Below are 13,408 nucleotides of genomic sequence, written 5' to 3'. Positions count from 1 at the left end.
TATGGTATAATATTAAAGAAGTTATCCATAGGTATGATTTTCACTTTCTTCATTCCTTTCTGTATTATCTGAATATGTTATCATTGTTATTTATTAGTTTCATAGAAAGAAACATTAGAAGTACTTCATTTTGGAAAAAATAAAATTCACTAGGAACCCACATGTACATCATATTGCCTCAACATATATCCTACATGACCTTTGTCATTGTATCAAACCATTTGGTTTGTTTCTCCTGTCAATTTTGATCAGCGGGACTTGAGGGAAATCGGGATATCAGTGTGCTTGAAGTTTATAGGTCCCACTTATTTGTAAATGAAAGTTATGATTAATTTACAGTTTTCCCTCCATTATTCTGCATTACTTTTAGCTTTTCTTCATTTTTTTCCAGTTAATAGTATAGAATAAGTCAGCATCTCACAGAATGATTAGCACATATGGCAGTGGAATTAAATTAGTTTCTCGTGGCGTTCATTGGTAACTACTTCTCTGAGGGTTACTTTTTAATGAAGTCTTTCATCTTTGTATACATTTTGTTCTTAGAGTTTCCTTCCACAAGCTGCTCTGTGGAAGGAAACCTCACCAATGAGGTTTCCACAAGAAACTTCATCAATTCTGTACGGATGTCTTCTCAAACCATGTCTTTATTTCTGCTCTTTCTCTTTTCTGTTTTCTCCCTAGGAGTCTACCGGAAATCTCTACATACATGTGCTGATGCCTTTATGAGAAGTTTGTTTACAGGACAGGGGGGGCTTTTATTCTCATTCTCTGTCATGGACTAGTTGAGTGTTCTTAGACCAACTGCTTAATCTCCTAGAGTCTCAGATGGAGAGGATGATAACTTCAAGAGAGAAAACTGAACTAGAAAATTTCTCAAGGTTTTAGATTTGAGGTCTAAAACCACATTCATTATTTTCTCCTTGAAACTGCTTCTCCCACTGAAATAGTTCTTCCTTTCATTTTCAGGTAACAGAATAATAGAAAACAACGAAATTTTATGGCTGGACAGGATACTAGAAGCTCTCTAGCTCAATTTCTTTATTTTAATGGATGAGGAAATACATAAGCTTGTTAAATCCTTCCTTCTCTCTCTTTTTTTTTTTTTTTTTTTTTTTTTGGTCGTTTTCAGACGGGGTCTCACTCTGTTGCTCTGAGTGGAGTGCAGTGGTGCGATCTCGGCTCACTGCAGCCTTCGCCTCCTGGGCTCAAGCAATCTTCTCATCTCAGCTGCCTGGGTTGCTGGAACCACAGGTGTGTGCCACCACACCCCACTAATTTTTTTTTTTTTTTTAAAGACCAAGTTTTGCTCTGTCACCAGGCTGGAGTGCAATGGCACAATCTCAGCTCACTGCAACTTCTGCCTCCCGGGTTCAAGCGATTCTCTTGTCTCAGCCTCCCAAGTAGCTGGGATTACAGGTGCACACCACCACGCCCGGCTAATTTTTGTATTTTTAGTAGAGATGGGGTTTCACCATGTTGGCCAGGCTGGTCTTGAACTCCTGACCTCAGGTGATCCACCCGGTTCGGCCTCCCAAAGTGCTGGGATTACAGGCCTGGGCCACTGCGCCCGGCCTAATTTTTGTATTTTTTGTAGAGATGGGGTTTTGTCATGTTGCTCAGGCTGGTCTTGAATTACTGGGCTCAAAAGTGCTGCCTTGCCTCCCAAAGTGCTGGGATTACAGGCGTGAGCCACCTCGCCCTGTCCTTCCTCCTCTTTAGCCCTATCAGTAACTGAGTCTCATCAGTTCTCCCTTTTCCTGTCTCTCAGGCCTATTCCATTCTTTTTACTGTCATCACCCAAGAGTAGGTCTTCATTTCCTTATGTCTTGGTTCTTCTCCAAGTCACCACACTGTTTTTCTTGCCTTCAGTCTCTCTTTCAACTAATCATGGTACAGCTTCCAGATTATACACCCACAAATAGTGTGATCATTCTGACATGTTCCTGTGGGGAAAGAAAAGTTACATGTTTTACTGTGGCCAAAGGATAAGGTTCAAACTAACCCAAGAAACCTCCTACAGGTTGACCGTAACTTACCTCTGCAGGCCTGTCTTCCAGTATTCCCCTGATAGTCAATGCTCAATAAGTATTTATTTAATTGAATTAATCTTCATACGTCCTAAACAAAAATCCTTTTAGCCTTGAGATAATTTAGATATTCAATTTTTTTTTTAAGTAGTCAGGTTCAAGGGAAACAAAGAAGGCAGTTAAAAGTGAGGAAGACAGAGAACAAAGGAGATGCAAAGAGAACTGGAGCAGGATCCATGCCTTTTATAGCTTTAATTTCTGCTCATTTTTTCCTGCTAAGTTTCAGATCCTTTAACCTACTCTTAGCTTACTGTAATTTTTCTTAATAAGCCACACAATTTTGTATCTTTGCACTAAGATGGCCGAGATGATAGGAAGACACGGAAATTGCCATACAGAAATGTTTAAGAAGCAAAGCAAGATAAAAGGTTGTATACAAATGTTTGTGGATATCTTAAGTGGGAACATATATAAATATTTTTAAATTTGAAATAATTTTTATTTCAAAAGGCTAACTCAATTGCAGGATTTCTTCAGGTTTCAAAGTGGAGCACCATATTTGGGATACTATATATAGGTTTGTTGTCTGATGCCCATGGCAAGTTAATACACTGGGACACCAGGTTGCAGAAGAGAAAGAGGTTTAATCATAGGGCCACCAAACACAGATAGTAGGAAACCTCAAATTCGTCTCCAGGAGGACTTTGAGGCTCAGGTTCTTAAGGGTTTTGGAGTGGTCCCAAGTGTGGAGATCATTAATTGGCTGAAGAGTACAGGGCGAAGTCATGGGACAGGGAGATGAAGCTGTATTCTCATGCTGATTCCCTTCTTCTGTGGCAGGGGTCTTCAAGCTGGCTGGCATCAGCTGTTTCGCTGGAATTTGGGGTCTGAAAAACATCTTAAGCAATTCTTAAAACGCCTTACAACTCTTAACATCAGAAAGCCTATCTATAGGGACAATGGGGATACAAATGTACTATCTAGCTCTACCCGACTTTTGGGTTACAAGGAAGTGGGTCAAAGTGTAGCCTGATTAATGCTTAATTATATTTTTGTCCAGAATTCTTATAAACCCTGTGAGGATAGTTGCAATACCTTTATTTCAAGAAGCTTTGGAAGTTTTCCATCAATGTAACCAGTTTCAGTATACTGAGTGGACATGCATGTAGTTCCCCACCCCCACCCCACCCCCGTACCGCAATAGAATAGAAGCAGTCATGGACGGGGCCCAGATTCTAAAACAAGCCCAGGGCTAAGGGTTTACATTTTAATCTCTTATGTAGGAACGTCAAGGTCACACTACCTTGGTGAAGGTGGAAGGCAGGATTTTGACCCAGGTCTGATTCTAAGCCCTTGCTTTAAAATTCTATGCTATAAAAAGTCCTGGGCTAACCGGGAGCGAAACTGGCAGATCACACGAGGTTGAGGTTAAGCGGAAAGACAAGCCCGCTCTGCGTCTGTACTTGGGAAGAGGAAAAAAAAACTGGACATCCCCCACGGCGGCTACCATTTTGTGGGAGCAGGGAGGCCGGAAGTCCCGCCCCGGAGGATCGCGGCTGGGAGGCTCCCAGCCGGCAGGGCGGCTCCCAGCCGGCAGGGCGGGGCCGGGTACACTGGGGCTCCGAGGCTGGAGGAGGGGGCGGGGACTGAAGGCGGGGTTGGGGAACGTGTGGCTCGGAGGCCCGAGGCTGTGGGTGGGGCCTGAGGGCGGGACGGGGACTCTGGGCTCAAGGCTCGTGGAAATGGGCGGGGCTCGAGGGCGGGAAGCGGCCCGTCTTGCTGGAAGTTCGGGGCTGGGGGCGGGGTCTGAAGGCGGGACTGGGAGGGAGCGGGGCCTGAAGGCGGGGCGGGGGCGGGGCCTCGCGGCCGGCCCGGGGCTGAGCTGACAGGGCCGCAGCGGCTTACCCCACCTCACTTTATCGGAACGTGCCTAAGCTGCTGCAGCTGGCACCCGGCTGCGCTCGGCGAAGAGGGCTGGGGGCGGGAGATGACGGTGGTCTTCTCCCTGCTTGGCACCCTGCGAGCACCAGCTCCCTTCTCCTCGCCACTCCAAGGTTGCAGACGAAGCAGGTGAGATGGGCCCCTGGAGCGCGGACCTGCTGGGTCCTGGTTCTCCCTTGCGGGCACGGGGTACCCCCGCCTCTGCCCCTCAGGCCTGGGCACGTGGGCAGCCGCCGACCCTCTGCGCCCTGGCCCCGCGTCCCGTTGTCTGGACCTGCTGTCTCTGCCCCGCAGCGCCTGCCTGTGGAACGTGTGAGATCACCCGGGAAGGCTCGCGCGGGGGAAGGGGTGTCTCGTCCCCTCGGGAGACAGAACTGCCATCCCTAGTTTGGGAAGCTCCTCACTGCACGGGCGTCCACCCTGTCTTTCTTAGACTCTTCCCTTTATCCCGAGGGTACCCTCAGTATCTGGCCCTTCCGAAGGCTTCTGCCCAGGCATCTGGAGCACTGCGCCAAATTTTCTCCCTTACCCGTTTTTGGGGTATGTTAGTTACCATGACGTTGTGACTCCCGTGCCCTGGGAAGACTAGCGACCACGTTTTTCTTACGCCAGGCAAAGACCCGTGGCTGCCTTTCCACTTCCACAGCTGCCTTCCCAGGCGTTGGCTGGCAGCTGCTCTCCGAGCAGCCTATTCGGTTAGGAACTCTCTGCGCCCCTTATCTTGGAGGGCCACAGTCTGTCCCTGCAGACGAGGCAAGGAGGCAGTGCTCAGCGCTCCCTACCCTGGGTCTCTAGGGAGGACATTTGGCGCCCTGCAAGTAGGTAGGAGTGGGTGAATGGTGCGACTACTAATGTTGAAGAGTGCTTTAATAGTACCACACTGTATTACACTTATCCCACGGGATAAAGGATGTTGAATGTTTGAGAAATAGCCTGAGAGTTTAAAGCTTTCTCTATGAAGTTAGTCAACCCTCGCCTTCCCCCCGCATTTTCACTTAATAGCAGTTATTTACAGTATCAGTGGTTCGTTTATGTGATCTAAGCCAAATATGATGTGGCTAGAAGCGGTTTGTAAGTACAGTAGCATTTCTTCAGTTCGTGCCTCAGCGAGTGGTCTTTTACTGTGAACGTGTTTGTTCTGTAACAAGCTTTGTTTTTATAGATAAAAAGGCTGGATGTAATTTTTTTTTTAAAACTTCCCTTGCTGTGGTTCCTGTTCATTTTAAAATATGCTTTAGAAAGCATATTATCTTCCCGTTTAAAAAAGATTAGGATGAAATGAAACTTTTAAAGTCATTTTGATTATTTTGACTTTACCTCAGCAGGTATTTCTTTTATAATACTGAAAAACGTTAAAAGAAACCTCATGGGGAGGGGCAGATTGCTTTTTTTTTTTTTTTTTCTTGAGACGGAGTCTTGCTCTGTTGCTCAGGCTGGAGAGCAATGGCAGGATCTCGGCTCACTGCAACCTCTGCCTCCCGGGTGCAAGAGATTCTCCTGCCTCAGCTTCCCGAGTAGCTGGGATTACAGGCATCTGCCACCAAGCCCGGCTAATTTTTGTCCTTTTAGTAGAGACAGGGTTTCACCATGCTGGCCAGGCTGGTCTCCAACTCCCGACCTCAGGTGATCCGCCCGCCTCGACCTCCCAAAGTGCTGGGATTACAGGCGTGAGCCACTGCGCCCGGCCCCCTTTTTTTTTTTTTTTTTTAATTTTTCAACGAATTGCAAGTTAATCTTGGACATTGCTACGACTATTTGACCATCACCCTGAGAAAAATGAAGAGCTCTGCCTTCACTGTTAACCATTTACTATCAAACCAAATTAAATTCAACTTATCTTAATTGTTTGGTATAAAACAAAAACTGATAAATTTATGACGCATCCCATCCCTCTTTTTTTAGTTGGTGGATCTTTTATCAGTTATGTTTGAAGAACTAACATGTTTACTTTTTTATCATTATTAGTAGTAAGACAACAGTTCCTAATAGCAATTGCTGCCATTTTTTGAAGGCCTACTCTGTGAAGCTGTATATAAAATATTCTATCCACACAATATCCCTCTAAGGAGGTCTTTGTTTGAGACAGGGTCTTACTCAGGCTGGAGTGCAGTGGTGTGATCATGGCTCACTGCAGAGACCTCCTAGGCTCAGGTGATCCTCCCACCTCAGCCTCCCAGGTAGCTGGAACAACAGGCACGCATGACTAAGCTCAGCTAATTTTTTGTAGAGACTAAGGTTTTGCCATGTTGGCCAGGCTGGTCTGAAACTCCTGGGCTCACACAGTCCACCTGCCTGGGCCTCCCAAAATGCTGGGATTACAGGCGTGAGCTGCTATGACTGACCCCTATAGGGAGGTTTTTACTCTCATTTTACAGTTGAGGAAACAAAGGTTCAGAAAGGCTAAGTAACTTATGAGTTGATAAACCATAAAGCTCAGAATCTGTTTGACTCTCCACTGAACTTCTGCTAGTTTAGTTAAAACTGTTGGTTAAAAAATATTATTGGAATGCCTTGACATGCTCTTGTGGTACAAGTAAGGGCTTATAAGCAGAATGAGTTATTAATACTCTAGGCACTTTTGAAAGTGAACAGAAGACTGGACTAATTTATCACTTTCCTCTTTAGCACTGCCTTTCCAAGTACACACTGTCTTAAGGGCTCCAAATGTTTAACGCCTTTGTTTAATTGTTTACCAGCTCCTTACTTCAAGTATGTGTATCTGTACCAACTGGTAGCTTTCCCAAGATATAATTTGATGCTTATTTGGTAAACTTCAAGTATGTGAGTAGTGTAGGTTTCATGTACTATATTGACCACTGCTATCTAATCCTAGTAGAAAAATACTTGTCCTAATCCAGATTAAATATAAGATTTTCAAATGGTTCAGTTTATACAAGGGTAGCACAGAGAAAATTCCCTTATACCCACGCCAGGTATCAGTTGTTGGTGATCTCTGGGCTGCCATCTAAGTCTTTTTAATGTGATATAGATGTTTGAGGACTTAACCTGAGCATTGTAAATTTCTGGAAGCATGAGCTTTTTACTTTCTACCTTATATCAGTCTACTTTAGATGGTAAACCCAGAATAATCACTTAGAAATTGGCTATTGTTGGCTGAGCATGGTGGCTCACACCTATAATCCCAGAATTTTGGGAGGCCGAGGCGGGCAGATCACCTGAGGTTGGGAGTTTGAGACGAACCTGACCAACATGGAGAAACCCTGTCTCTACTAAAAATTCAAAATTAGCCGGGCGTGGTGGTGCATGCCTGTAATCCCAGCTACTCGGGAAGGCTAAGGCAGGAGAATCTCTTGAACCCGGGAGGCGGAGGTTGAGGTGAGCCGCAATCACGCCATTGCACTCCAGCCTGGGCAACAAGAACAAAACTCCATCTGAAAAAAAAAAGAAAAAGAAATTGGCAATTGTCGTCATTTTAATTTCAAGATAGTAATAAAAGCTGATTAGCTTTAGAGTTATCCAGACCTCATGTTCATTGTGTTCCTGGCAGCAAGAGGGGGTCTGATAATTATTGTACTATTCGTGTTTTGAATTTGTTCCATGCTTTAGCATTTTCTGAACCTCTTTAGAACATTTTACAAAACATTTTGTATTTTTTAACATTTCATGAACACCTTTAGACATATTTTGTGTTCTTGGTTCTGTTGCTGTAGTGGAAAACTTATAATACTTTATCATTCAGAAAACAACAAAAAAATTCTGTCTGTAAACTAAATAGTGCCTGAAAGGGAACATTGATCCAATGAAAGGGTAAAAGGTTTATTTAAGTATAAGTTATTACAGTTATTCATTAAAAAAAATTTTTTTTCTGTCTCGTGCGTGCCAGGTACTGTCCTAGATGTTAAGGACACAACATTGAGCAAAAACATGCATAGTCCCTGCTTCCGTGACACTTGAGTGAACTGAATGTGCAAAGTCCCTGTGGCACAGAGTCCCTGGGGCCAGTGTGTGTGGCGGGTATAGAAGGAGCTAAAGGTATATTGGTGGGAGGTCGTCATTTTTTTCTCTCTCTCATATTCTACCAAAAGTTATATTTAACTTCCGTTAAGTAATTACTCTGTTCCAGATGTGATTATAAAGTCTTCAGTGGAATAATCGCAAGTTCCCGTGTAGTAGGTATTACTATTATTGCCATTTTACAGGTGAAGAAGGTGAGACACAGAAAAGTTAAAGTTAATTCGTTCAGGTCGGGCACGGTGGCTCATGCCTGTAATCCCAGCACTGTGGGATGCTGAGGCAGGCAGATCACCTGAGGTCAGGAGTTCAAAACCAGCCTAAGCAACATGTCTCTACAAAAATACAAAAATTAGCCGGGCATGGTGGCACACGAATCACTTGAACCCAGGAGACAGAGGTTGCACTGAGCTGAGATTGCACCACTGCACTCCAGCCTGGGAGACAGAGCAAGACCCTGTCTTTAGGAAAGAAAGTTATTGGTTTAAAGTTGATTAGTAGTTCTCTACTATACCCTTCTTCACATCCTATACTCAAATATGACCACGGGCTGGAAAGGACTCTGGTCCCTGGGTGACTCCTCAATGTAGCCTTGAGAACTTCTGAAATTTCCAGAGAATTTGGATGCATGGGGACATTCAGCGGAGACTATGTGTGCCCAATGCCCTTATCCACCAGGCGGAGCTCAACTGATGGAGAGAATCACTGGAGAGAACCACAGGGCATCACTGCAGCTCTAATATTTGCGGATCTTATTTTACTCATGTCTAATACTGAATATAGAACTTAGCAACATAAATATTTTGAGCTGACCTGCCTTTGAGAGTGAAGCAATTATTGTTAGCAGCCCCCCACTTTTTTTTCCATTGTATTTTCCCTGATGGTATGTATATTTCTTTGGCCATTGAATAAGTAAATAAATCTAGGGGTATGTATATTTATTTGGCCATTTAATAAGTAAATAAATCTAGGTTTGCCAGTGTATTATTTCAACTAGAATTCTTGTTGATGGCCATACTGAATCTTTCTTCCTTTCTTTCCAGAGATCTGGTTGGAGTTGGAGGGTGAGAGAAAATGAATTCTAATTTACCTGCAGAGAACTTAACCATTGCAGTCAATATGACCAAGACTTTGCCTACAGCAGTAACGCATGGATTTAATTCCACTAATGACCCACCTTCAATGTCAATTACAAGGCTTTTTCCAGCCTTACTGGAATGCTTTGGCATTGTCCTTTGTGGCTACATAGCAGGAAGGGCCAATGTCATAACATCAACCCAGGCCAAAGGACTAGGAAATTTTGTCTCCAGATTTGCACTTCCAGCTTTATTATTCAAAAACATGGTTGTACTTAATTTTTCCAATGTGGACTGGTCCTTCCTATATAGTATCTTAATTGCCAAAGCTTCTGTATTTTTTATTGTATGTGTATTAACCTTATTGGTTGCCAGTCCTGATAGTCGATTTAGCAAAGCTGGACTATTCCCTATTTTTGCTACACAAAGTAATGACTTCGCATTGGGATACCCTATAGGTAAGTTATTTTTTATTTTTCAAGTGTTTAAAAAATTCAATTTTAATTTATTTAGGCATTTGTTAGTAACAGATTCTTACTCTCATATCTAAGAAGTTTTTCATTTTTTTCTCAAATATGTCTTAGGATGAATCATAGTTTTTCCTAAACTTCAGAGTTTGAGGATCCTTTAAACATCTACCTAAAATAAATGGTCATATTCAAATAACCACTGTGAACAGTCCTAATTGTATTTTTTTCTTCCCGGTAAGCACATATGAAAGAAGCTTAATTTTTAGAAAGGATCCAATTGTGATTTAAATTATGTTAAAAAAGTAGATTTATGTCTATATAAAAATAGTTATTATTAAGTGTTTTTGAAAGGAATTTATTTTTCCTACCATCTAGAATATGTATTATTTTATATCAGAAATTGTTCTGGGGCCAGATGTGGCTCACACCTATAATTCCAGCACTTTGGGAGGCCGAGGGGGGCAGATCACTTGAGCCTAGGAGTTCGAGACCAGCCTGGGCAACAGGGTGAAACCTCGTCTGTATAAAAAAATAACAACAACAAAAAATTAGTCAGCTGTGGTGGCACAGGGCTGTCGTCCCAGCTACCGAAGAGGCTGAGGCGGGAGGATTGCTTGAGCCCAGGAGGCAGAGGTTGCAGTGGGTCAATATTATACCACTGTACTCCAGCCTGGGTGACAGAGTGAGACCCTGTCTCAAATTTAAAAAAAAAATTGTTTTTGAGCTTGTTATTCAAAATTTTAATGTATTTTAGTTGCAGTTAATTTCTTGTTTAAGAAAAAAAATGGTGAGAGCTTTTTTACCTTTCTAACTTTTCCTTTTTTATGTTTCTGACTCTTTCAGCAGCCTAATTTTATGTTTCTATGTGTATATGTTTTACTAATGAAACAGTAAACGTACCGGTTTGGGATATTGACATATCTTGAAAGGAAACATTCTATATTTCAGAACACTCTGTCACCAAGAAAATGTATATTTTAAATTACTTTTTTATATTTTAAATTAAAGTTATATATACTTTGATCATCTATCAAGTATGAGGACTTGAATATTACAGATATATTCATTCATTCATTCATTCATTCACTCACTCATAAGGAACTGTTTCGTGCCAGTGGCTGTGCTGACTGTTGGGATTATAGCTGTGAACAAAGTTATTGCACATATTAAATTTATATTGTAATGGGAGAATAATAAAATTAAAATCATGTCAGGTGGTGACAAGGGCCATAAAAATAAAGTCACGTAGAAGGATAGGAATGTGGAGGTGCTATTTGAGGTAGGGTGGTCAATGAAGGCCTCTCTGATGATATGTCTTCTGAGCAGAGACTCGAGCCTATTGAAGGATACAATTGAAATCTACAATTAACTTTCAAGTTTCTTATCTAGCAGTTTTATCCTTTCCCCTCAAACCCCAACTTATTTCACTGCTGGTACCAAAAAGATTCTATTTAACTATACTTTTCACTTCTGTCTCTACTTTTGACTTTCCTCTATCTTGTTACCAGAAAGAGAGAAACACCTAAGAAGTTAAATAACTGTCAGTAAAGCTGGAGGTTTAAGAGACAGGAAAAACTGGGCTCATAGATAATTGAGCTATAAATAGTCAGAAACTAGATAGGTGTTCCTTTAAGGTTATTGAATTTCAAAAGGAAATAAAGACTTTTGGAAAGAAAACAGCAAGGAGTTAACATGTTTGTCCATTTCCTCAGGAGAATTAATAAGGTAAATTTCTCAAGGTATTTATGGTATAAGGACCTTAGAACTGACTCGGCACCACAGTGTTAAATATCTGACAAATATTATGTATCTTTAGACATAAACTAGAAGTATATAGTTTCATGCTCCCATAGATTAGTGAGCCGATAATGAAATAGAGCTAACATTTCTAACTATGTAGTTTACAGAGTACTTTCTTATATACTTATCTCATTTGGGTAGGGCAGATATTTTTATCCTCATTTTCAAATAAGGAAACTGGCTTACAGAGATTTAATTATTTTATCCCAGGTCATATAACTAGCAGGTGACTGATACCCAAACCTAGGTCTTCTGGTTGCAAATCCTGGGCATTCTCTTATGCCATGCAGTTACATAATGTGCCAGTTCAATTTTCAGAAGACCCAACCAGCCTTGTAATATACTAGTTCCAGAAAAAATCAAAGGGTTTTTTTCCTCTAAAATATTCCATAAAATGAGTAGTAGTGGAAAAAGACCTATTAGAATAATCTATTGTCATATTGAGGCAGACTTTCCAAATAAAAAATGTCATCAGCCATTTTGTCACTGCTTTTCTTATGTCCCACATTAAATCAGTGAATCTGGTAATAATCATGTTTCTAGCCGTGTGCCAGCCCAAATTTCCCTGATGGTTGTTTGTTGATTTCGAGGTATAATTTTTGTTTTTATGTTTTTGTTTTTTTAAATCACAATAACAAAAGCTCTTGTAATATTAAGTTGTAGAATATAACTTTGCTAAAAACCAATATATTAGACAAGTGCTTTTTCATATATCTAGACGTTGGAAGGTGTGATGTAGAACTATTAGGGGTGAGTATCTGCTGCCTGATAAGGTAACTTATTACTGCTGCTGTGCCCATCTGCCTTCTGGCCTTGTTCTCGGTGAACAGAGAAAGAATACTGTCCCCAGAGAGAAGACCTTTCTGTCTTTTGTTTCCTGGCCTCTCCAAGGAATTCCCACTCTCTTGCTCACAGACAAGCATCGATCATGGGTTATAAGAAATGTCCTTTTTAAGACTGCATTTGTTCCACATCTGTCCAATTTACAGGTAACACAGGAAATGCTGGCAAGGAGAAGACATATAAGTTAATGAACAAAGAAAAAAGATAGTTACGTTTTCTTTCGCTACATACTATGACAACTATAACAGTCTATGACATTACATTAAAATGATGTATTATTACTCCAGTAACAGAATAGTGCATGTTGCAACTAAAAAAGAAGGCTGGACATGGTGGCTCATGCCTGTAATCCCAACATTTTGGAAGGCTGAGACAGAGGGATTCCTTAAGTCCAGGAGTTTGAGACCATCCTGGACAACATAGTGAAAACCCTGTCTCTACAACAACAGCAAAATTAGCCAGGTGTGGTACAAGCCTGTAGTTCCAGCTACTTGGGAGGCTGAGCCAGGAGATCTGTTGACCCTAGGAGTTCAAGGCCACAGATGGCTACTGTACTCCAGCCTGGGTGACAGTGAGACCCTGTCTCTCAAAAAATAAAAATAAAAGAAGCTCACTGTGTTTTAGAGCAATTCTTTTCTAAAGTACTTTTAAAAATCCAAGTATGAGAAGAAACTAAGAATCTCCCGTGGCAAAATGTTGATTTCAGCATATCAGAATGGTTCCCTGCCTCTGTCATTAAAAGATACTAATAGAGCATAGTTAAGTCCTATAATTTATTCTTCAAACAATGCTGATAGCATAAGTACTCTGACTAATCATAATTATGGTCTAGTGCTTGAGCTGTAAACAGAAAGGAAATGAAGCATTTAACTATATGCCATTACATAATAGAATGATTTTATCTGGGTCTTTGTGTTATATGCTAGGGACTGAAACCCTGCAGGAATCAAAATAGGAAGCACAGTGGGTGGCTAATTTTGTCTCTTAGTTCTTCAAAGCTATATAATAACTCCTCATAATGGGATTCTCCCCGCCCTCCAAGAGCCTTATTTATAAGCATTAATTAATTAGAACTTAAAAGTTGATATAATGATTGTAAACCTAATTTTAGTTACTATACTATACCGTACTGCTTTCATGTATATTTTTTCAGGTTTTAAAAACCATCTTCAGATTGATAGCAAAAAAAGCACTGCCAATTTATAGATAAAGATGTAATGTTAATTATGCAAATGAATGGCAGAAAGTAGACTGAAATTCCCATGTTGAACCCTATTCT

General features: G+C 41.4%; 1 protein-coding gene and 1 long non-coding RNA gene across 4 annotated transcripts in view; one reads left to right on the top strand and one right to left on the bottom strand.

The window, feature by feature from the left end:
- Positions 1-1,002: 1,002 nt before the first annotated feature.
- Positions 1,003-3,565, bottom strand: LOC107973834 (uncharacterized). The gene is made up of 3 exons (XR_001716323.4): positions 3,331-3,565; positions 2,037-2,914; positions 1,003-1,943 (listed from the first exon to the last, which is right to left on the bottom strand). It is a non-coding gene; the product is annotated as an uncharacterized LOC107973834 (long non-coding RNA).
- A 263-nt stretch (positions 3,566-3,828) lies between these two features.
- Positions 3,829-13,408, top strand: part of GPR155 (G protein-coupled receptor 155) — a 54,387-nt gene continuing 44,807 nt past the window's right edge. For 2 of the 3 annotated variants that reach the window (XM_016950062.4, XM_016950065.3), the window contains exons 1-2: positions 3,829-4,097; positions 8,984-9,474. In XM_016950062.4, the coding sequence (XP_016805551.1) occupies positions 9,015-9,474 (460 nt within the window). In that variant the 5' untranslated portion in view covers positions 3,829-4,097; positions 8,984-9,014. Of the gene's footprint in view, positions 4,098-7,812; positions 7,962-8,983; positions 9,475-13,408 lie in introns of all 3 variants that reach the window. The other variant, XM_016950063.4, reaches the window with a different exon arrangement.

This window comes from Pan troglodytes, chromosome 13 (assembly GCF_028858775.2).
Source record: "Pan troglodytes isolate AG18354 chromosome 13, NHGRI_mPanTro3-v2.0_pri, whole genome shotgun sequence".
NCBI classification, from domain to species: domain Eukaryota; kingdom Metazoa; phylum Chordata; class Mammalia; order Primates; family Hominidae; genus Pan; species Pan troglodytes.
Note: the sequence above shows the minus strand (reverse complement) of the source record. Positions and strands in the feature narration are given on the sequence as shown.